Source organism: Helicoverpa zea, chromosome 1 (assembly GCF_022581195.2).
Source record: "Helicoverpa zea isolate HzStark_Cry1AcR chromosome 1, ilHelZeax1.1, whole genome shotgun sequence".
NCBI lineage: Eukaryota > Metazoa > Arthropoda > Insecta > Lepidoptera > Noctuidae > Helicoverpa > Helicoverpa zea.
The window spans coordinates 14,071,506-14,096,159 of record NC_061452.1 but is presented as its reverse complement, the minus strand read 5'-3'; the positions used below and the strand labels follow the sequence as shown (position 1 = coordinate 14,096,159).

The 24,654-nt window shown below is 39.6% G+C and overlaps 5 protein-coding genes across 6 annotated transcripts; 3 read left to right on the top strand and 2 right to left on the bottom strand.

Annotated features, from left to right (window-relative positions):
* The first annotated feature begins 473 nt into the window (after positions 1 to 473).
* On the top strand, positions 474 to 1,301 carry LOC124630603 (protein lethal(2)essential for life-like). Its single transcript, XM_047164568.1, has one exon. It carries the CDS (start codon positions 522 to 524, stop codon positions 1,077 to 1,079), a length of 558 nt encoding a protein of 185 aa, XP_047020524.1. The 5' UTR covers positions 474 to 521; the 3' UTR covers positions 1,080 to 1,301.
* A 439-nt stretch (positions 1,302 to 1,740) lies between these two features.
* On the bottom strand, positions 1,741 to 2,555 carry LOC124642484 (protein lethal(2)essential for life-like). The gene has a single exon (XM_047180972.1). It carries the CDS (start codon positions 2,438 to 2,440, stop codon positions 1,844 to 1,846), a length of 597 nt encoding a protein of 198 aa, XP_047036928.1. The 5' UTR covers positions 2,441 to 2,555; the 3' UTR covers positions 1,741 to 1,843.
* Positions 2,556 to 10,563: 8,008 nt separating this feature from the next.
* LOC124629594 (myrosinase 1-like) lies at positions 10,564 to 16,629 on the top strand. Its single transcript, XM_047163075.1, has 9 exons — positions 10,564 to 10,619; positions 11,319 to 11,434; positions 11,835 to 12,027; positions 12,236 to 12,407; positions 12,676 to 12,880; positions 12,950 to 13,044; positions 13,163 to 13,462; positions 16,031 to 16,272; positions 16,457 to 16,629. Exons 1-9 carry the CDS (start codon positions 10,564 to 10,566, stop codon positions 16,590 to 16,592), a joined length of 1,515 nt encoding a protein of 504 aa, XP_047019031.1. The 3' UTR covers positions 16,593 to 16,629.
* A 770-nt stretch (positions 16,630 to 17,399) lies between these two features.
* LOC124642116 (myrosinase 1-like) lies at positions 17,400 to 22,004 on the top strand. 2 transcript variants are annotated; one of them, XM_047180458.1, is made up of 10 exons: positions 17,400 to 17,501; positions 17,915 to 18,030; positions 18,295 to 18,487; positions 18,634 to 18,805; positions 18,913 to 19,120; positions 19,205 to 19,299; positions 19,387 to 19,689; positions 19,880 to 20,121; positions 20,779 to 20,928; positions 21,700 to 22,004. In XM_047180458.1, the coding sequence occupies exons 1-9, from the start codon at positions 17,446 to 17,448 to the stop codon at positions 20,924 to 20,926; spliced, it is 1,533 nt and encodes a 510-aa protein (XP_047036414.1). In that variant the 5' UTR covers positions 17,400 to 17,445; the 3' UTR covers positions 20,927 to 20,928; positions 21,700 to 22,004. The 2 variants fall into 2 exon arrangements, 1 of the variants encoding a protein (XP_047036414.1); XR_006985742.1 differs by lacking the exons at positions 17,400 to 17,501; positions 17,915 to 18,030; positions 18,295 to 18,487; ... (4 more) ...; positions 19,880 to 20,121; positions 20,779 to 20,928 and adding an exon at positions 20,936 to 21,585.
* Positions 22,005 to 22,011: 7 nt separating this feature from the next.
* Positions 22,012 to 23,897, bottom strand: LOC124642224. The gene is made up of 2 exons (XM_047180589.1): positions 23,662 to 23,897; positions 22,012 to 23,349 (listed from the first exon to the last, which is right to left on the bottom strand). The coding sequence occupies exons 1-2, from the start codon at positions 23,854 to 23,856 to the stop codon at positions 22,021 to 22,023; spliced, it is 1,524 nt and encodes a 507-aa protein (XP_047036545.1). The 5' UTR covers positions 23,857 to 23,897; the 3' UTR covers positions 22,012 to 22,020.
* Positions 23,898 to 24,654: the final 757 nt, after the last annotated feature.

Below are 24,654 nucleotides of genomic sequence, written 5' to 3'. Positions count from 1 at the left end.
TAGTAACATCCATTAGACACCGACTTCTAAGTCGATGCACCTAAAATTAGTTTTTTTTTTGCTTTTTAGTGTTTTTGGAAGTCGGTTTAATTTTTTTGTAAAAAAGTTTTTTATACTGTACATTTTAAATATGCATATTACTGGTACTTGCAGCTTTGATGCTACGCTAGAAAATTAACTTCAGTAATTTCAGTAGCAACCAGGATACTTTTCATTATATAATAATTAAATCTCAATAACACTCATTCTACTCTTTTCAAAGAAGATCTAACACAATGAAGATGATGACGACATTATACTCTTTTCAGTCATCCAGTTTTTTGTTGTAACGAACTAATAAGGTTCTATTCATTTTAAATAAATAGTACCTATACAAACTTCTTGCTGACGAATGTTTACAACAACTGGCCAGACAGACTTTGGTTACAGCCTGCGCAGACTGTCATGCGCCGTGCAAATTGATACGTAAGCTTCAAACGCTGAACTGCATTTATTTTCCGTTTCCGAAAATTTCTGAGAAAATGTCGATGTTCCCATTTCTTTTCGACGTGGAACGCCCTAGGCGATTATCCGACCAACATTTCGCGTTGGCATTAACACCTGAAGACATACTAACAATGGTCGCTCCTCAATACACCTCTGATTACTACCGGCCATGGAAGCAACTGTCAAACTTGCTCCGCGACGTCGGCTCAACAATAAAAGCTGATAAAGCTAAGTTCCAGATCAACTTAGACGTACAACATTTTGCGCCTGAAGAGATTTCTGTGAAGACTGCTGATGGATTTGTCATCGTCGAGGCTCGTCATGATGAGAAGAGAGATCAACATGGATGGGTGTCCCGTCACTTTAAGAGGAGGTATGCCCTTCCTGAAGGATGTACCTTTGACTCTGTTCAATCTTGTTTATCATCGGATGGAGTTCTGACTGTAACTGCGCCGCTTGAGCGTCCTCAAACCGTGAATGAACGCGTGGTGCCTATCATTAAAACTGGTCCAGTGAAGACTCAGATTGATGGCTCTAAGACTGAACTGGGAGATGGTGAAGCTCCGCAGTCTCCGGTAGAAAACGGTCAGTAAATGCATTTGCAACTGTTGCGATGGGCGCGCCGCCAATCTAAGAATAGTTACTACGTAACAAATGATCTTGACCCTCAATGGATATCAAATTATTTGTGTCGACGACATCTACGTAATAGTGCAATATTCTTCACTATTTTTAAATGTGTCTAGAACTCTGCGTTTACATTCTAATAATGTTTGGGTGGTTATTGTTTTTCACAAAATTGTTTATTAAATTATTGTGTGAAATATTTGTTTTTTGTTTCTATTTACCAAACTGATAAGCACTTGGAATAGCGTGGGATATCGATACATAGCATCTCTGAATAGGTCAAAAAAGATGAACAGCAAAACAAAATTTCCATATTTAGAACAATTAGTATTTTTTTCCCAAATATTTATTTTGGCAAACAATGACTATTATAAACTTAGTTACGACTATTAAGGTATCCATAAATAGATTGTGTAATTAATACTACATGAATCATTCGGCAAAGATATTGAAATAGCCATTTAATTGCAAATGTATAAGGCATTTAAGTCGTCATTATTCCAAATATAGCTTCCTGACGTATACTGAACTTATTTGGATAATTTTTGAAGAAAGTTTTCAATCATACTTTATTTGTTAGTTTATAAAGGCATTTTTTAAAAGGTTTAATTAAATAAAACAATCTGATTTTCAATACGTAATAAGTTTATTTAAAATTAAAAAATAAAAATAGGCGAATATAGCACAGATTGAAATCAGTCTTACAAGAAAAGTAATATTTACATAACATTCACTCAGCTTCTTCTGTGATTGGTTCTGGAGATCCAATTTGCTTCTTGATAGGGCCTGTGTGAGTGATTGGCACTATCTTCTCTCCTGTTGAAGGTAGGGCCAGTACCTTGGGTGCTGTGACTGTCAAAACACCATCAGAAGACAGTCTGGACTCCACGGTGTCAGGTAAACATCCTTGAGGAAGTGCATACCGCCTCATAAACTGTCTTGCCACATACCCATGTTCATCTCTCTTCTCTTCATGCTTTCCTTCAACAATCACATGACCGTCAATCACTTTTACGTTTATTTCTTCAGGTGAAAAATGCTGAACATCGACATTTACTTGGAACTTCTCATCGTCTGATGTGATTTTGCCAACTTCGTTCAAAGCCAACTGGTTCATAGCCGATGATAGTTGTTCGATAGGTTTCATGAAGTTTTCCCATGGCCTGAAGACGTTCTCCCAAGGTTTGAGGAATGATGGGCCGAAGAAGTCGCGAGGCATCAACTGGTTGTATGGAGAATAGCCGAAGAAGTTGTCAGGTCTGAAGAAATCCCTTTCCATGAGGCGGAAGGGCCTTTCGATGTCGTAGAGGTAAGGGAGCAGCGACATTTTAATTTGTTTGTTTATTACTTTCTTGTTTTGGATAGTGCACTTTCTTGGTAATATACTGCCGGCATCCAGACTAGCGCCGTATTTATACCCGGGCGACGCCAACGCCCCCTGGTATCGTGGACGTGCGTCAATTTCGAGAAAGTGCTACGCTTTGCTCCAACATGAACGTTGTGACAACACTAGAGATGAATATTGTCGCTTCACTGTTGATTCTAGAAGTCCTTGTTGTAGATAGAATTGAGCAAAGCGCCATCTAGTGAGGGAATGTGAAATCAATGATCGTTTGTTTTTGTAAAAGACGCCATCTCGTATCGAGTAGAGGAATTAAAAGTTTGTAAATAAAACATTGTTTACTGATGCTGACGTGTTTGTTGATAATTTGGGTAAATATCAAACATAGGTCAGTAGCGACTGTTTGTGAACAATGTGACATGACGTTATCTTTGCTTCGAAAACTAGTAGGTTTGCAGTGTTTTAATAATAAACTTCTTTATTCAGATAACTGAGATCCATACATTAGGTACCTACACAAACAATACAATTATATAATATATAATAGTAAGCAGGGACTTAGTCCTCTGCACTAATTTCCACATAAGTGGGCAGTCGTGTCTATGAAAACAAATAAAACAACATTGACTTAGGTAGCCTACTAGTTATATCTACTAGAAATTGATTAGTTTATTCAATAAGACATCGTAGCTAATGTGCTAGTAGTACCTAACTATAACAAAAAAAAACTTAATACCTTTGTTAGTACTTAGTAACTAACAACGTGGTTCTATCGACCAGTATTAATTACGAATCCTTATAAAGTTCTTTTCTTTATTTTTCATTAAATCATAAAGTAGCATAATAACAGCGTAAGGATCTGTAACAGTAACCGATTAATCGTAATAGGTAGGCAAAGGAGATAAATCAGTCATACGGGTCGATTAGGAAGGTTGTGAAGTCACGATCGGTCATTGACCGTTTTATCAGTATAGCACAATTGCGAAAAATCCCCTTATGCATCGGTCATGTAACGTCAACTTTTATAGGTATAGAGACAGACTCAGATCTTGTCCCATCATTTTTAAGCTAACTAAATGTATCGTTAATGTCACTGATAAAAATGTAGTTAGAATCATTTTGATTAAAAAAGCGTATTATAAGATTCAGGATTTTGTTGATGACCGGGATACCTGGCGTTAAATTAATATTATTGTCTTTTTCTTTTTCTCTGCACATGTGGCTTCCCCGGCGACCACAAGCACGGGAGTGCCTCCGCCCAGATCAGCCAAGCGGAGCGCAAGTTGCAATATGTTTTTCGGAACCCAACCCTGTTACCCAATATTTTTGTTTTTTTTTATGTTGGTATAAATTATTTTTCTGTTTACAATTGCACTAAAATTATTTTGTTTAATTCATTAATACATAATTATTAGCTTAATTTGCATTTTACAACTTTCTCAGGAATAGCTATAAAACTATTGTAGGTAATTAATTGATATTTTTTTAAAGAGTGTCTATGGAGTTTCTTGCCGCTTATTTTCCATGAGACCAACTCTTTGGGACCGTTCGTCGTTAGAGCAAAATAAATAATGTAATATTTTAATTTTGCGTTCCGATTCGTTACAGGCATAAAATTTCACGTAGCAGGGTACCGTCAGAAATAAAAGTGTTAGAAAAAAAAAGAAAATTAAAGAATTAGATGTAGACTTTGTTACAGTAAGTAGTAATTAACTGAATATGTGATAATGATGATTCGAACAAAATTTCACTCGAAAGTGAGACTCGGTACTCTTTGTATAGGTAACAGAAATACTAACGAGGGGATTATATACATATAGGATATTAGATAGGATGAGCGCTAATTTGGTAAGTATTGTGAGATATGAACTCACAAAATAACCAGCTTCTTTTATACTGCTGCATTTGGACGGGATCAATATAAATATTACAATCTTTCAATAGCCTATATATCTCCCACTTATGAACAAATTCGAGATGTTCACATTTTTTACTTTAACAAGAATTATTATTAAAAAAACAAAATACCCGACTGCACACTAAAAAAAGAGTAAAACAAGCCCCACAATAATATTTAATTTATAAATATTGATGGAAAGCATCGCAGGCGGGGACCAACAGAGGCTTATTTATAGTCATTTCGGTTGTGCACCATTTAGCAGAATTTTCGTTGGTGGCGGTCAAGGTGGTCCCCGCCTGCGATGCTTTCCATCAATATTTATAAATTAAATATTATTGTGGGGCTTGTTTTACTCTTTTTTTAGTGTGCAGTCGGGTATTTTGTTTTTTTAATAATAATTCTTTTATTTATAACTTTTTAGCTGTTTTTATTTAACGAAAATGTTGTAGATGTAGAAGACTATGTATATGTAAGTACCATTTTAAATTATTTCGACGACATTTGGCTTTAGATTACGAGTGATGTTACTCCGCAACATAAATTTACCGCCAATCTGGACTGTTGGTAGTGAAGAAGAAAAAGAATTAGGTGAGTCATTACTGCTGAAGACCGTCAACGACGTGTGCCCTTATGCGTGTGCCCGCATTCGGGCTGTATACTCGAGCATATCCCCCTCCGCACCGCGCCGCGCGCCGCATGCCAGGCCACGCCCTATCTTTTTGCTTGCTAACGCATGAGTTGCTTTGCGTTGACGCAGAATTAACATGTTCCCGTGGGAATTTTGAGAAAAAACGTATCCTATATTAATTATTACTCCCGTGATTGAAATGAATCTAATGATACCGCATACATATTTTTTTAAAGGGAAATTTAGAAAAAATATCCCGTGGGACTTTTAGGATAAAATGTATCCTATGACACTCCCGTAATCAAGACAAATCTAACGATACCTCATACATCTGTAGGAAGAAATATAAATGGGTTTGGTATTTACATCGATATATTTACATAATATTTACAAGATAAATTGAGACAATAAAAATATACATTTTCTTCCTACCAAAGAGAAAAAAACCGACTGCCGACTGGTTTGACAAGTCTTCATTTTTTTTACGAACGTAGCTGCCAAACCAGCCGGCCAGTACCAATAAGTGGCGAAAGAGGTAGGTCACCACATCACCCCCCCCCAGAGACCTTCAAGGGCGATAATAAGCTGGGAAGTGGACGCGACGTCCTGACCGCGTCGTTCTGATGACGCCATCGTCAGCCGAAGGTAAGCCTCGGTTATCCGCGTCAGGTGAGTAGTGATGAGTGTTATTGTCGAGTGGTGACTGTGGTGAGTTATGTGCGATAGTGTTGTGTGGTGAGTGTGCTGTGGTGTCAGGGTCACGCAGTATGAAGGCCGGCTTGATGCGGTCTATCGATACTGTGACCTGTTTACCGTTCACCAGTAGTTTGAACACCTTGTCACCTCGTTCGAGCACCTTGTGAGGTCCAGAGTATGCCGGTTTCAGACCACCACCAGCAGTGCAGTCCCTAAGGAACACGTGCGTGGCTGTAGCCAGCTCCTTGAAGACAAATGTCTTGAAGCGGCTGTTGTGTCTGACTGCTGGTGCTGGCTGCAAACTCCGGACAATACTCCGAAGCCTAGAAAGGTAATCGGTCATGTCGACCGTTTCCTCGACCCGCGGGTCGAAGAACTCGCCTGGAAGGCGCAGTGGCTGGCCGAACACTAACTCGGCAGCGGAAGCCTGTACGTCTTCCTTGAAGGCACTGCGCACTCCTAACAGCACAAGTGGAAGAGATTCCACCCAACTGCTGCCTGCGTGGCAGGTGATTGCAGCCTTCAGTTGACGGTGGAATCGCTCCACCAGTCCGTTGCAGGCTGGATGGTAGGCAGTGGTCCTACGATGCTGAAAGCCAGCAATGCCGGATAGGCACTTAAAGAGGGCCGATTCGAACTGCCTACCTCTATCGGTAACGATATCCGATGGGCAGCCGAATCGGGCAATCCATCCACCCAGTAAGGCCTTTGCCACGGTTTCTGCAGTGATGTCTGCCAGGGGTATTGCCTCAGGCCATCGCGTAAAGCGATCGACGGCGGTGAGACAATACCGGAAACCTTGACACAGCGGCAAAGGTCCTATGAGGTCAATGTGGATGAAGGCAAATCTCGCCTGGGGCAACTTAAAGGTCTGCAGTGGTGCAGAGACGTGCCGTGTGGTTTTAGAGCGCTGGCAAGCCAGACAACTCTGAGCCCAGTTACGACAGTCCTTCCTAACCCCAGGCCACACATAGCGGGCTGCAATCAGCCTGGCAGACGCCTTAGTACCAGGGTGACTCAAGGAGTGCAGGCTGAGAAAAATTGACCTGCGCAGCTCCTTGGGTACAAAAGGTCTAGGCGTGCCGCTGCTGAGGTCGCAGTACAGCTGCTGTTGTGAACCTGGGACGCTAACCAACTGCAGACGCAGTGAGTTGTCCCCGGCGAGCAGCTGCTGCAGCTCCTGGTCATCTTCTTGTGCTGCAGCGATCCTCTCGACGGGCACAGGTTGAGTAATCTCCTCAACCCGCGAAAGGGTATCCGCCACGACATTATCCTTCCCGGAGATGTGCCTGATGTCAGTAGTGAACTGAGCAATCAGGTCCAGGTGACGGAACTGTCGTGGGGAACAGTTTTCTTTACGAGAGGTGAAGGCGAATGTGAGAGGTTTGTGGTCCGTGTAGATCACGAAGTCACGAGCCTCCAGCATATGCCTGAAGTACTTCACGCTCTCGTAAATAGCGAGCAGTTCACGGTCGTAAGGAGAGTACTTAACCTGCGCGTCGCTCAGCTTCCTGGAAAAGAATGCCAGAGGCTCCCATGCTCCTCCGGTACGCTGCTGTAGAACTGCACCTATAGCCTTGTCAGACGCATCCGTGACCAGCGCCATCTTGGCGGTGCAGTCAGGATGCGCCAACAGTGCTGCTCGACACAGACTGTCCTTGCAGCCCTGGAACGCCTCACGTTGGTCCGCTGTGAAATTGACAGGGTGCGAACCCTTCACGGAGTCGGAGAGCAGGCTGTTGAGAGGTGCTTGACAGGCTGCGGCATTCGGGATGAACCTGCGGTAGAAATTTAGCATCCCGAGGAATCTGCGCAGCTCCCTGACCGTTTTTGGCTCAGGAAAATTCTGGACAGCCTCAACTTTGGCAGGCAACGGTCTCGTCCCTTTGGAAGAGATGTGATACCCTAAAAAATTAACCTCCGACGCACCAAAGACGCACTTAGCACTGTTGATGACCATACCATACTCTCGCAGTCTGGTGAACAGCTGACGCAGGTGCAGCTCGTGCGTCTTTTGGTCTTTCGAGAACACCAAAAAATCGTCAAGATATGCGTATGTAAAGTCCAAACCCCTGAGCATCTCATCCACGAAGCGCTGAAACGTCTGTGCGGCATTTCGAAGCCCGAACGTCATGAACGGAAATTCGAAAAGCCCGAACGGAGTCGTGATCGCAGTCTTCGGGATGTCATCCGGATGCACTGGAATCTGGTTATAAGCCTTAACTAGGTCAATCTGCGAGAAGATGGTACAGCCAGACAAGCTGTGCGCGAAGTCCTGGATGTGCCGGATAGGGTATTGATCCGGGACAGTGCGTGCGTTCAGCATCCTGTAGTCGCCACAAGGGCGCCATCTATTGCCCTTTTTAGGAACGAGGTGAAGAGGCGACGACCACGGTGACTCGGATAAACGGCAGATACCGGACCGCAACATGTCATCAAACTCAGCCTTCGCAATTTTTAATTTGTCCGGTGCTAATCTGCGTGGGGATGAAGATACTGGTGGCCCTGGCGTAGTACGAATGTGGTGTACTGTATTGTGTTTGGATGTGTCGTGTATGCCGCGAGGTCGAGTGATGTCGGGATATTCCCGCAGTATGTGTGTAAACGCGGAATCACCGAGACTCACCCTCACCGAAGACACATCATCAGAGCGGCGGACAGGCGACGCCGGGGTGGAGAGCGTAGTATGGTTGTCGATGAGGCGTTGGTTCCTGCAATCGACAACCAAATTATAATAAGACAAAAAATCCACACCTATTATCGCCCTTGTAACGTCTGCAACAATAAATCGCCAGGCGAAGTCGCGGCGCAACCCTAGGTTTAATGTTAAGCTCACAAAACCGTAAGTGTTTATCACAGTGCCGTTTGCTGCACGCAGTTCATACTCTGTTTTTCCTAATCGTCGCGGAATCGCCGACCGGGGGTATACACTGAGGTCGCTGCCGGTGTCAACCAAAAACTGTATCTTCAACCTTTGGTCGGTGACGAAGAGGCGACCAGCGCTCGGACAATCATCGGCCGCCATCACAGATTGCCCCGCGCATTTCCCGACGTTGTGTAGTCGCACGGTTTAATACACTTCTTAGCGTTATCACCGAACCGCTGGTGGTACCAGCACTGCGATCTTCTGGAGCTGGACCGGTGACGTGAGCGACTACGGGAACGGCTTCTGTTGCGGGATAACCTCTCGAGCTTGAGCGCCATCTTCTGCATCTGCCGGTTTAGCGCGGCGATCTCGGCGTGCAGACCGCTGGTGGACGACGACGGTGCAGTGGCGACGGCAGCTGTTGATGCCACCTGCGCGGGACCGGTGATGACGTGGATACGGTCCGCTAACTCGGCCAGCTCGGCCAAGTCCAGCTTGGATTGCGACGCCACTATGGTCTGCGTACCTGCTGGCAGACGGCTCGTCCACATCGTCCGCAGAAACTCCTCGGGAACACCTGGACCGGCGAGGTTGAGGAGGTGCCGGTAAAACTGCGACGGCTTCCGGTCGCCGAGCTCCTCGTGCATGAGAAGCTGCTTCACCTTCTCCTCGCGTGAAGCTGACTGCCTCTTGATGAGCTCGGCCTTGAGCTTTTCATACTTATCGCTGGCGGGCGGGTTGGCGATTATGTCTTCGACGACGTCGGCGTATTTCGGGTCGAGGTGACCCGTGACGTAGAAGTATTTCGTCTCGTCGGTTTTGATGTTCGCCAGCGCGAATTGCGCGTCCATCTGCGCGAACCAAAGCGCCGGCTTCTCAGGGTAAAACGGTGGAACTCGCACGCCCACGCGGCATGCCTCCGCAGCGTCGATGCCGACTTTGCTAGTCTCAGCACCGTCAACGTCGGCTTTGCTGATCGACATTGTTGTCGTGCTCAGACGGGGTCACCAAATGTAGGAAGAAATATAAATGGGTTTGGTATTTACATCGATATATTTACATAATATTTACAAGATAAATTGAGACAATAAAAATATACATTTTCTTCCTACCAAAGAGAAAAAAACCGACTGCCGACTGGTTTGACAAGTCTTCATTTTTTTTACGAACGTAGCTGCCAAACCAGCCGGCCAGTACCAATAAGTGGCGAAAGAGGTAGGTCACCACACATCAAAATCCATCAAGCCGTTTAGGCTACAGGAGGTCACAAAGGAACAGACATACATACATACTTACATACACTCGAAAAACATTACCCTCCTTCTTTGGCAGTCGGGTAAAAATACAATATAGTAAAGCTTTTCTAGTTGAGAGTACTTTTTTACAAAATTAAGTAGGTACTTACTGATGACGAATCGGAACAATGTAAAATAAAATATTTTGTCCGATATGGCTAATTGGAACACAAGTTTTATGGGTAACAAATCCGTGTAATGGAAATTTTGAATAAGTTGTGTGCACATAGTAATAATAAGTGCAACTAATTTAATTAAAATTATTGAAACAGTGGTTGATTATTGGCACTGATAGTTGTATACAGGCCGTTGTCATAATTGTATTGTTATTTTGAAGCAAAATTATACATATTTGGTCATTACAATTGGTTACTTAGAATTTTTTTTCTGTACAAGTGAAACTGGATAAAAAAATGAGTCTAAATAATGGAAATGTATGATTTTTTGGAGCCATATGGAAGGAATTTAAAGGTACCTATATTTTAATTAGGTAATTACTTTGTTCTACAAAAAGTAGTTCACCAATCTGAAAACTATTGACACAATATTGGGGCTATGTTCAGTCGTACGTAATGTTATTTTCTTTAGAGATCTTATTCTGAACCTCCTGTAGTGCTACCAATTACGATGTACCTAGGTATGGGCAATAGAAGACCTTTGACCTGTCTGTGGTACTATAAAAGTGCTTTCTGTGCTTAGCACCTTGTCACAAGTCATAACACCATGAACAGTACAACATGCCAGTTCTGGGGGGTACTTTTCTTGGCTTTGCTATATTGGTAAGTGCTTACCATGAAGAGCCGAAAGATATTGCCTTTGTCGATATTCTAAAGTAGATAAAGTTTTTTTTTTTTAATTAAAGTTATTACTAAAGCGAGCCCGCCTCGTTGGTCTAGTTGTCGATAGCGCGACTTCTGTGCACGAGGTCTCGGGTTTGATTCTCGGACGGGCCGGAATCGCTTTTTGGTTTTAGAAACAAAGGTTTCACAGAGCAGCCCGCAGTCTGGAAGTTGGCGGTGTTACACCCCCGTGCCTGGAAGGGCACGTAATGCCGGCGTCCCCGCATGCTACCCAGTAGCAGTCGTTATTACAATTCCACGTCAGAGGCCGTCAGACCGATTTGAGAAAACTCGTAACAGAGCTTGCTAGGTGATTGAACCTGCAGCTCCCTTGATAAGAAGACGAATAAGGTGTAGACTTATTAGAGTCATGCTGCCGTAAGATCATGACGTGATCTTAAAAATATCGGCTTTGGTGCTCGGCTTAAATTATCATATTGATTTCTGACACTTACGCGAATATTAGACATTTAAATAATTTACATTTATCCCGGTTATATTAATATTATTTAATCCCGACATTTAGGATCCTTTACAGCATCCATGGTCACGGGCCGACTGACGGGAGAGTCTGCCAAAATGTTCAAGCGTAAAGTTTTAGAACTTAATCTAACTTTATAAATGAATTATTTATTCCAGTGTCAATGCGAGTGTACTTAACAATGAGATAGATTCTCTGGTGTGTTTCAAAGATGGCTTTCTGTTCGGCGTCGCCACAGCCGCATACCAAATTGAAGGGGCTTGGAATGTATCTGGTAAGTGACTTATGAAACAAATAAGAGGAGCACATAAGGGAATATGGGGTCAAGTATATAGGGCACTATATAAGACGAGAACATGGGTGTAGTACTTAAAGGAATTCTTAAGAAACTAAGCACATAGGGGAGTTTGTAAAGGGAGTACATATGGGAATAAACAGGGAAATTATAAAAGATAGTAAACAAGGAATGTACATAGGGGAGCATAGGAGGAGTGCATAAAGGTGGTGCATATATGTAGGTGTAGTATAAAAGGGAGTACATAAGAGGATACATAGGGATAAATAGGAGTAGAACATACGATCGTACAGAGGGATAACATTAGAGGAGTAAATAATAGGAGAACTAAATGTGACGTCACAAGTAAATAAAGGTTTCTTTACTTTCTATGTTCCAGGTAAAGGTGTGAGTATATGGGATAAATTGACGCATGAGCAACCTGAGAAAATATTTGATCATTCGAACGGTGATATCGCTGACGGATCCTATTACAAGGTGAAGGAAGATGTCAGGCTTATCAAGGAGTTGGGTGTAAGCCTCTATAGGTTCTCTGTGTCATGGCCGAGGATTTTACCTAATGGACTGAGCTAGTAAGTATTACAGGCATAAACTGTTTTCAGGAGCATAGCAAAAACAGCATCACGTGTACTAAAGCAAAACCAATCTAATACGATAATGATTTCTTTCTTTGCAAAAAATATGGGAAACCCCTTCCAAACCCTTTAAAGATCTATATTTTCTTTCTGGAGCCCAAGGATAAACCTGCGAACATCTATTAGATTCTATTTTTCTCTCCAGTAAGATTAACGAAGACGGCATCAGATATTACAACGAGGTGATTGACGAGTTAATTCGCAATAACATCACGCCGGCCATTACAATCTTCCATTGGGACTTGCCGCAGTATCTACGAGACATGGGCGGGTGGACCAATGCACTTATGGCGGATTTCATGGTTGAGTATTCTCGGGTGAGTCTGTTTCTTATTTCGTAACAGCATTGGTAAAACTGGAAAGATGTGTCCGAGCCCCAGATGGTTGACGCTCATTGGGGGAGCCCTAAGTTCAGCAGAGGACGGCGATAAGTTGACTAGATGATGAAGGTATTATACTGAAATAGTTGAGTTTTTTTAAGTGAAGGATCATGAGAAAATTTTTACTAAACTGCTTCTGAAGGTGATGACAATGGAATGGATATGGAGGTCAAATTAGTATTTTAAAGTCTACAATATTTCACAGATTCTTTTCGAAAATTTCGGCGACCGAGTCAAGATCTGGATGACTTTCAACGAGCCGTTAACATTCTGCCAGTTAAGCGACTACGCTGGTGCGGACAACCCGGAAGGCAGTGGTATTAAATCGTATTTATGTGGCCACAACGTCATCAGGGCTCATGGGATGGTATACCGCATGTTTGAAGAGGAGTATCGACCTAAAATTGGAGGTAAACGTTTAAATTGCCGTAAAACTGTTCTCTTAAATGTATTTTCTCATAAACGTGATATTTCTGCAGGTGAAATGGGCATCGTGTTATCATATGCTTGGGAAGAACCTTATTCTGATTCTGAAGAGGATCAGGCTGCTGCTGAAAGAGCCAGAAATTTCCAAGTGAGTTCTGTCTTTCTTTGAGAGCGTTGTCTTTTATTCCTGAGAATTACTTCTGTTTGTAAATCTGTAGGACAAACTGTCATTTCTAACGCAATCACTTATTAGCACTATTTTTCAGTTCGGTTGGTTCGCCCACCCAATATTCTCGGAAGCTGGAGACTATCCTCCAATAATGCGAAGCGTGGTAGACAAAAACTCCAAGGAACAGGGATTTCCTAGCTCAAGACTACCATCGTTCACTCCAGGAGAGGTGAAAATGATTAAGGGATCTGCCGACTTCTTGGGCCTGAACCACTACACGACAAGATTGGTACAGCAAGTACCTAAGAATAACTCTAACCCAACTTCTGAGAATGATATAAATGTCAAGCAGATTATCGATGAGAAATGGCCTAAGACTGGTTCGTCATGGTTGAGTGTGAGTATTTCGAAAAGCGTGATTCCCCCGGTGTGCGGTACTGTGACGCATACAAAATAAAATTTGGTCAACTTGCTCTAGCAGCCTAGACAGTAACAATTGTGTGCGAACATTTCTAGCTAACACCAAGCGGTAGACTCGATGACACTTTAACTAGTGTCAGGGCCGTCTTTAAACTATTTGAGGCCCTGGGCACATTAGGATCATGGGGCTCCTGTGACCTTGAGAAAACACTATTTAGTTATAATATATAAAGAAAATAGACAAACAAGGTTCTAAATTTATTTTTATTTAGTTACTAACTACACTCTTTTGCAAAAAAAGCGGGCGCCTACTCGAAATCTTGGTTTTAAGGACTTTACGTGTATTTCAAAGGGTTTTAATGACTGTAGTATGTTACTAGCATCAAAAGAGTTAGCCAAGCATGCGTGAGAGTGTATTCTAAATTTGAATTTTGGAGAAATGCTAAGAAACTGGTTAAACCTTGCTTGGGATTCATTCCTGGTAGAAAGTTCGTCGGCGTTTTGAAAAGTTTTTGACCTGATTTTCAGAAAACTGATAATGCAGTTTAAATGAATGATTAATGAACGTTTCTTTTACATCAAAACATTTTTTAAGAACTATGCGTCTTTGATAAAATTTTCCCCTGCTCTATATGGTCTATGTATAATGATGTTGATGGCAATGTTAAGAGTCTCGGTATTTTTTTTGTGTAAAGCCTTCTATTGTTTAGATATTGTACCCATGCGGTTTAAAGTATCCCTTTCTGATAAACAAACACAATTTAGAGGAGTCTCAGTACTTTGAACTGCGACAAAACCAATTTGAAGTTAGCAGTGCCGATCACAACTCGTCTCCTATCAGATTTTGACATTTAGAAAATACCGAATTTTGGGATAAATATTAAATTAACCATATGAAAAATGTTGAGGAGGGTTAAAGCTATGCAAAAAGTAAAATTATTGCCGCGTTGAAGCTTTCGATAACTCCATAGGTATCGGGTTACTAAACTATATTTTAGCTGAAAAGGTGTCGTGAATTCAAAATTATTGGCCGAAGATATGTTTCTTAAGAAATGAGCAGGTAGCCAATTATTGTTATGATTTAAGCAGGAAAGTGCTGTAGATACACGAAAACCTCGGCGCAGGCAGGTTTATTTCACAAAATGTCCGTTTGATGAAAACACGTTATTTGAACGCTCAGACTCATAGATCTTGAGAGGTCTGCGGGGTTTCCCCGGAAGCGCGGTTGTTGAAAAATCAGTGGTTACGAGACCTCAATACTTCATGCTTACAGTCTATCCGTTAATTTCTGTATTTTGTAGAATTTCAAGATTTTTCAAACTCTGATAGGAGACGAGTTGTGATCGGCACTGCTAACTTTAAAGTGGTTTTCTCGCAGCCTAAAGTACTGATACACCTCTTAATCATGTTTATTTATTAGGAAGGGATATTTAAAACCACCTGGGTACAATATCTAAACGATCGAAAGCTTTACACAAAAATACCGTAACTCTTAATATTGAAATCAATCATCAGTATGTACCATTTAGAGCAGGTGAAAATTTTATTAAATATGCGTAGTTTTACAAAACTGTTTTGACGTAACAGAAATGTACATTAATCATTCATTTAAACTGCATCATCAGTTTTCTGAAAATCAGGTCAAAAACTTTTCAAAACGCCGACGAACTTTCTACCAGGAATTTGTCCCAAGCAAGGTTTAACCAGTTTCTTAGCATTTATCCAAAATTTAAATTTAGAATACATACGCATGCCTGGATAACACTTTTGATACTAGTAGCATACTTCAGTCATTAAAACCCTTTCAAATGCACGTAAAGTCCTTAAAACCAAGATTTCGCATAGGTGCCCGCTTTTTTTGCAAAAGAGTTTATAAAAAAATAGGATATATAAAAAATAATCTACAAAAGTAACTAGCTTTGCATAAAATCCTTAGATTAACTCTGTTGATTGCAAAGTTACCCTTCTGGATTTAAGATGAGCAAAATCGTTAATCACTTCTTAAAAATCTATGGTATTGAGAATATCACATTCTATGGACATCAGCGACAATCTAGTTAATCTCTCTTGAAGCATTGTACTTCTTAATTCATTTTTTATTCGTTTCAATTTGGAGAAGGAGCGTTCTCCGCTGCAGTTAGTTATCATCATGCTTAAAAATATTCTCAATGCAATTTCTACGTTAGGAAATGTGTCTTCAATTTTGTTTTTTTTTTTTAATAGATTATATAGTTCCTGTTTAAAGTATTCTTTTAAATGTTCATTATCATTCTTTTAATTGGTCATTATCATCAGATTTCTCAAAATTAATGTTTTTCGGTAATACCTTAAATATCGGTTATCATTTGGTAATCTGGCAGGAACTAGGGGGCCCCATTCGATCGCGGGGCCCTGGGCACTTGCCCATAGTGCCCAGTGGAGAAGAGGGGCCTGACTAGTGTACACGTTTCTTCGCACACATTTTCTTTATGATTAATTTTGGCAGAACCTCGCCATATCAAAGCATTATATTGAATTGTAACAAGTCTGGAGTAATTGTTTGCAGGTTGTGCCTTGGGGCTTCAGAAAAACCTTGAACTGGCTGAAACTTGCGTACAATAATCCCAAGATCCTGGTGACCGAGAATGGCATGTCAACTGGACCTGGTCTAGACGACAAGAACCGCATAGAATACATTGATGGATACCTGCGATCCCTACATGACGCTGTTTATGAAGATGGGTGCAATGTTGTAGGCTACACTTACTGGAGTTTGATGGACAACTTTGAATGGAAGCGTGGTTACTCGTAAGATATTTGAACGATGCAATTTTTCAGTGACAATAATACAAGCCCCGTAAGACTGCCAGCAATGTCAGACTGACGATCTGATAAAGGTCACAAGTAGGCAGTGGAAGCAGGGCGTTTCTCTCTCATTGAAACACCATATAAACTAAAATGCAATCAAACATATTCATTATTTTTGTTCCAGTGAGCGTTTCGGTCTGTACGAAGTGGACTACGAGTCGCCGAACTTGACCAGAACGCCGCGTCTTTCTGCGAAGTACTACACCAGTGTTGCCAAGACTGGCTGTCTGCCTGACAGCTTGGCTGACCTTGAGTTATAATCATGAAGACGTAGATAAAACCAATGGATAATCGAAGAAAACGCTTATAATGTAAAATATTTAAAAAAAAATTACGAATAGAGTTTTTTTTTTAATTGGTATAAAACTATTAATTATCTCAAATTGGGTACTCAATGTACTTTAATAAAATTATTTAACCTCTGCATTCATATTTCTGTGTTTTATTTGTATTACGACGTACGATACGACGTATTAGATCTTTATCTATTTATATTTATAGCTAAAGGGCTGAAAAATAAAATGTCTATAAAACTTTCAAGAACTTAAAACGTTTAATTTATATCAATCTATCAAATAATAGGTCCCCTAAGAACTACTCCTCATAACGGGATAAAATTATAGCATATGTTACTCAGGAAGAGTGTAGCTATCCGACTCTTCTTAAAGTAGATTTAATAGTTTTGGAGCCTCTAGGCTACAAACAAAAAATATTTTCTCTGTATTATATTAATATACTAGCCGATTTCCCGCGGTTTCACCCGCGTCCCATGGGAGCTATTGCCCGCACCGGGATAAAATATAGCCTATGTTACTCGCAGATAATATAGCCTTCTAATGGTGAAAGAATATTTAAAATCGGTCCAGTAGTTTTTGAGTTTATCTCTTTATAATATTAGTATAGATAATAGGTATAAAAAAGGCTGTGGTCCTTTACCCACTAGGCCACCACGACTTTAAAATATTAATTTTTATTAGTATTAATATTAAACTTTAATAAGTGTCCAGCCCTGTGCTTCACAACACCCCGTAGGTTTAATACAATGACAATGGCCAGCTATCTGTTATGTGTATTCCAGTCAGTTGCGCCGGCGCCGGGTGCCGTGATATCGACATGTCCAGGATTATTTGTTTGTTCTGTGCTGTGATTTATTTGGATTTGTTATATTGGTAAGCTTTTGTTTTGTTGTAAATGGGGGAATATTATAATATTATAAGGGATCCTGCTAATATTATAATGGTAAAAGCAAAAGTTTCATTTGATTGTGTGTTTCACTGAGCGGATCGAAACTAGGCAGTAATATAGCTTATGAGTAACTGAAAAACTGCAGTTTTTCTTAAACGGGTGTGGGAATTAGTTCTCACCACCAAACATTGGCAAACCATATTCAAAATCGATACATTTTCCTCAATTCCATAATAAGATTGACATGAACTCTCCTCTCAACGCCAATTAAGATAAGGGTTTGTTTGCAATTGTATCAGTCCTATTATTGTTCGAAATAAACAATTTAATAGTAGTTTCAATTTAATTAGCCACCACGACTTATCTAGTTACCTAATCGCATACTTATTTATTCCAGTGTAAAAGCAAGTTTCCTGGACAATGTCTTAGATTCGAGGGTGTGCTTCAAAAATGGTTTCGTGTTCGGCGTAGCCACGGCTTCCTATCAAATTGAAGGAGCATGGAATGTCTCGGGTAAAGACATATTTACTATGATATTTTGTTAGAAAAGCTCCATTAAATCTCGTAGCTTCTGCCAACTTCGTATAGACTGGACTCCCATTAAAGGAATCATAAGTACGAGTAGTTACACTTTTTCTAAGGTAGTGAACATCATAATTAAATTAGATAAAAAAACCACAAAGAACACAGTTTTACAGAGATTTTTCTTTTGAAGAAAAGGCACTAAAACTAGACATCTGATCGGTCCCAAAGCTCATATATCTTCCTATTTTCTAGGCAAAGGCGAGAGCATATGGGACAGATACACCCATGAGCACCCAGAGAGGGTGTTTGACCATCAAAACGCAGACACCGCTGACGCTTCTTACTATAAAGTGAAGGAAGATGTCAGGCTCATGAAGGAGATGGGCATCAGCTTGTATAGGTTCTCTGTATCATGGCCGAGGATACTGCCTAACGGGATGAGCAAGTAAGTGCCTCTTACGCATTTTGAGATCGCACGTTAGTAAGAATGAGACATCCACAATGCAAGGGTCATTCAAACTAAAATCACCTAAGAATGCTGTATACTGTACTGATCACTAAATTCGCTTAATGAAGGGTTTCTTTTTTCAGCGAAATAAACGAGGATGGGCTGAGGTACTACCATGAACTCCTAGACGAGTTGAAACTCAACGGCATCACTCCGGTCGTCACGATGTATCACTGGGACTTACCACAGAGTCTGCAAGACCTCGGCGGGTGGACCAACCCAATTATGGCAGATTATTTCGTCGATTATGCGCGAGTAAGTATGAAGGCTCCCAATTTGAAGCTTGTTGAACGATTTCGTATTTACCCCTAAAAAAAACATTATGAAGGTACCTACTTAATCAAAATATTTCCTACTTTTAGGTGCTGCTGGAAAATTTTGGAGAAAAAGTGAAGATTTGGCTGACGTTCAACGAACCGCTATCATTCTGCCACGACGGATATGGAGGTGACGATGCTCCGGGAGGAAGATCAAGTGGATTCGAGGACTACTTGTGTGGTCACACTGTGCTAAGGGCACATGCTTTGGTGTACCGTTTGTTTGACAACGAATTTAGAAGAAAAAATGGAGGTAACATAGTTCCCAGTAGTACCTAATGAATAATAATTTAGGGTTTCAAACACAGGAAAAATTAAAAAAAATAATACTTGGCAGGTGTTATGGGCATCACGCTGTGTTTTTCGTGGATGGAAGCAGCCACAACCTCTCCTGAAGATCAGGCAGCTGCGGAAACTGCAAGGCAATTCAACGTGAGTTAAATATCTTTGGAGCTTGTGATTTTTACATACAGTAGAAGGCAAAAGGAATAATTACCAAGTATGACTTACATTTTCCAGTTAGGTTGGTTTGCACACCCCATTTTTTCGGAGTCTGGTGATTATCCTCCTATCATGAGAAAACTTGTGGACGCGAACTCCAAACGGCAAGGTTTTCCTCGCTCAAGACTCCCTTACTTCACTCCCCAAGAAGTGAAGATGCTGAAAGGATCCTATGACTTCCTAGGCCTGAACCACTATACTACGTATTTGATAAAGCAGGGGTCTAGGAAGCTTAAGGCAACGCCATCGTTCTTGGATGATATGAATGTCAAAGTATATCAGAGGGATGATTGGCCTAAGACGAATTCAACATGGTTGAAGGTAAGTTAAGATAAGTAATTTATTTTCTAGGTGAACTGAAAACTTTAAAGTTTATGTATAAGCCATTTCTTTCATTAGAACAGTTGTAGATTTGAAGAACTACTTAGGTGACCCCTTTTCCGGACAGTTTATTTTTGGATCATACATTGGAGAATTGGTCTACCATACTTCAACCCCTTTATCTTTCCAGGTAGTGCCTTGGGGCTTCAGAAAATCCCTGAACTGGGTGAGGCTAAACTACAACAACCCTAAGACCTTAATAACTGAGAATGGCGTGGCCTTCGAGGCTGGTCTCCGCGACATAAGGCGTATCAACTATATCGACGCATACCTGCGTTCTCTTCATGACGCCATGTTCAAAGATGGCTGTTTTGTGGTCGGATATATTTACTGGAGTTTACTGGACAACTTTGAATGGATGAGAGGATTTTCGTAAGTTTTTTTTTTGTATCTTTGGTGATTGTGAGAGATATAGGTAAGTAGTACAATATATGTATTTTATGAAGGTCTATAAAGTCTAGAAACTGGGATTCTTTTTGGGCCAATGTGTTGAAAATTTCAGTATTAACCTTAAAACGGGTGTTCCGATTATGGTGTAATAGCAAACTTATATTAGGCACCTCACTTTTTGCGTACCTAGTAATCATAACGTGAGTCGACATGTTTTTATATCATATTTATTTATTTATTGACCCACCCACAGACAACACATTATTGTTCAAAGACATTTTTTATTAATATAGTGTCCATGAACTGTATCATTGTTTAGATGAAGTCACAGGATGCAAAAATACATAACCACTTATAACTATTATAGTCTTATCAATGTGACTCAGTTTGTTTTTAAATTGTATTACAATGATAAAAGTACATAGTATAAGCAGATCAACAACGTTATTATCAGTTGTTCGTCACGTTGCCACACACGACCCAAGGGAACTCTTCCCGCACCCGGCTGAAAAAAAATCAGTCAATCTGTGTTCCAAACGTGTATTCCTTTCATTTAGATCGCCTAAAACTATGCTGTGACAAGACTTTCAGATTCAATATAGTAGGTAATAATAATATTTATTTGTTCATTTATTCCAGTGAACGCTTCGGTTTATACGAAGTGGACTACAAGTCCCCGAACTTGACTAGAACACCTCGTCTATCTGCGAAGTACTTCACTAACGTCGCCAAGACTGGCTGTCTGCCGAACAACTATGCTGACTATACTTATAACTCTGATCAGTAAATGTACTATCATTTTGAACAGTTTTAAGCTCCTCATCACCATCAGTTAAGCCATAGGGCGTCCACTGCTGGGGCAAAATTCTGCTAATTAGTCATAAATACTCATTATTTAACATGAATATACTAAAGATAGACGTGCCATACAGAGATGTAAGGAAACAAATATAAGACTTGGAAAAGTGTCATATTATTTTGTTGTTTTTGAGCATGAACCTATACATAAATTAAGTATGTAAATCCGTGTTTTTGAATGTTTATTTATCTGATAGGGTTGTTTCCTAGTCTTCACTCAATAAAAAATAGATAACTGCACCAAAAGTTCTCAAAACTAGAAACACCATAAGCGATATATTATTTATAACCGACATATAATTCTTAATTGATTTATAAAATTAAAAATCGCTTAATACGCCATCAAAAACGGCGAATAGTAGAGACCAAGATGTAGCGACGACGTCATTTTACATTACATTTGACAATGACAATTATTTGACAGTGACAAATATATTACCGAAATAACCTCAGAATTAATGTGTTACTGTGTTATTCACTTCTGTTTGTTAATTGTATTTGAGCGATAGAATCATTACGCAGAGATCAATTCTTTGCCAATAACCAACATTTTTATTCAGCGAAATTCAAAAACGTAAAAACTTCTCTGTAAGTATAACTTAGGTATACTATTCCTGATTGTTTACATTAAATAAATAGAAAACCAATATCAAAATAGTTAATTAAAAACGTATGTACCTACTAAAAATGTTTTTTTTGCAGTTCTTCTATGCAGTCGTACGGTGACCAAGACCAATGTGTGTGATAAAGTGCAAAATATGTCCCAAACAATAATGTGCGCCTGAAACCATACACAATGACAATGACAGTCAATAAAAAGATTTTTATGTAAATACCTAATATCATTTGTGATGACTGCCCTGCCTCTTGAGGGTGGATGTAGCAAGCATGCAGTAGCAGATTGATTATGATGAACAATTCATCAAAATTATTATGCGGACATCTGTGAACTTTTGGGAAACAAATATATTTCCATTGTTATAAAAATAAAACATGATAAATAAAAAGCTTCTGTTTTCTTAACTAGATTTTAATAATATCCTGTATATTTACTAAGGCACATGCTACAACGACACATTCATCTATAACTTTATACAAATTAGTATCAATCACACAGTGAGGTTTAAAAAGAGAAAATTCCCTTAAACGTCTGTCGACTCTTTCCATGTGCATTTGAAGGCTAGCAACTTCTTTAGTTGTACACTTTTCTGTTTTAGTTAATTTTGATTTCGAACCCACACTTGGTGGCCACACCAATTCTATTCCCTTTTGGAGGAAAAGGTTTTGAAGGTTTTTAAAACTTCTGTCAGCCAATATTGAGATTCCTGGTTCCATATTTTCCAAAAACTTGCAATTTTCAACTAGGGTGACATCGCTTATCTTACCGCTGTAACCTCCAGATATAAAATTAATTATACCATCTGGTGTGCTGCTTATTAAATACTTTAAAGTAGTAGTAGTATTAGCGTTTTTGTAATCAGACCAGCTTAGAGCTTGACGGATTGCTTTCATAGGTTTTTTAATTTCTATTTCAAAGCAGTCAACAATGTAGTCAATTTTGTCATATTTATGTCTAAAAGCTATTGGTAAATTATTTTTAATTTTCTTTGAATTTCTTATAAATGGTTGTAATACTTTGGCTATTTCTGCAACATGTTTTTTAAACAGTTTGTAAGCATAATATTTTGATATCCCAAAGTGATCACCAAGCTCGGTAAAAGTACTATTTAATCTTATTTTTTGTAAACAAAGATAAATGTATTCCTCTGGTATATTAGTATTTCTATGAATAATGTTAATCAAGAAAAAATAGTCTTTTGACATGCCTATGTAAAACTTAGGGTTTTTCTGTATCCTTTCTAATGTATTTGTGAGTGATCTTTGACCAAATTCTTTTTCAATATTTTTTCTAATTATTTGTAAGGTTTCTTCTTCCATGTTTATGGATTGACTTTCTTGATCACTGTAGTCTGTTATTCTAAATTCTGCTGATGTCATAGATAGTGATGTAGAATCTTTTGGAACACTTGGTGTTCCTTCAAAGTCAGATATTTCTTCTGCAATAAAATAAAATTCTGATGATGATGGCTCCCCAATACAGTTTTCAATTCTAAATGGTGATGTGACTTCCACTTCAGAAGTCGAAAGAGAGGTCAGGATAGATTGATTGACACTAAATTCATTTGAACTACATTCTTCACTAGGTAAATATGTTTCCTCAGTAACTCCTGCATTTTCCATTGCTGCATCTTCCAGACATGCAAATTTTGAAGGCACACAATTTGGTTTCATTTGTATCTTGACTGAACCCATGATTTTGAATTTCGTGTAGTTCTCCATATCTCTTGGTAGCTGTTATATAATGAAATAGAGATTCTAATAAATATCTATACATTATTTATTTCATGTAACCACAGTAGGCTGTTGTTTGGTGGTACATACCATAGATGAAGGATTCTACATTTTAGGCCAGCGTGCGTGATATCCAATGAGCCATGGACATTGTTTATAAAGAATGCAATTGTGAAATCGCGTAAATATAATGTAGTGAAAATTAGGGTACCTACCTAATATTTTTGGTTAGTCATCAACATCCATGTAAGTAACTGAAGCATTTCAATTACCTAATAGATATTAAGATGTCTGAATACTCTATTAACTTACATCAAAATGATCCTCACAAAAATAAATTGAAGATTTTGTGGAGAAATCGGAAAAGTGTCTTCCACCCAACTGTAACCATTTTTTGCGCATTTCTAACGATTTGGTGGATTGCGGAACGTGGATGAACAGTTTGTTTGGAGCATTAATGGTCGTATTTCGACAGTCTCGCACAACACAAATCTTGTAGGTATTCATTTTATTATTTAAGTTTTTTGAAACAGCAACAAATCTTTTCCACCGATGACACAAACATAACCTCTAAAATAAACAAACGTTACGTTTCTTTGCACCGTTTTATTTTACCGCGTACACAACTCAAAACATTTGAGGTATTTTCTTTTTGTGCTAAATGTTTAAAATATTTCAGTTTTTGTATCTATGTTATAAAAATACATAATCAAAATTAAAAAATTAATTAGTGTCTTAGTTTTTCTCGTTAGATGTGCGTTAACATGTAAAGGAACGTAGTGTATAGAGACGTCACAGTCACGTGATCTAGTGTTTTCTGGGCAATATTTTAAAAAATATATACCTAACAAAATGAATGGTCAGTGGGTCGTCTTAGGGGAATACATAAAAACCGGCCAGGTGCGAGTCAGACTCGCGCGCGAAGGGATCCGTACCATTATTTCTAAAACCGCATCTACCTGTTACCGTTTCGATATCGAGCAAAAATTAAGAATCACGTTTGTTGTATGGGAGGCCCCCAAAATATTTATTTTATTATAGTTTTCACTATTTGTTGATGAAGCGGCAACAGAAATACATCATCTGTGAAAAATTCAACTCTCTGGTTCATGAGATACAGCCTGGTGACGGACGGACGGACGGATGGACAGAGGAGCTAAACAATACAGTTTTACCCTTCCTTTTTAAGGTACGGAACCCTAAAAAGTAAAGATAAAAAGTGAAGAGATATGAAACGAAACATGAAAGAGACCTTAAATTACTAAACAGATTTGCGAAAATTGGAAACAACCCTATTGTAATACA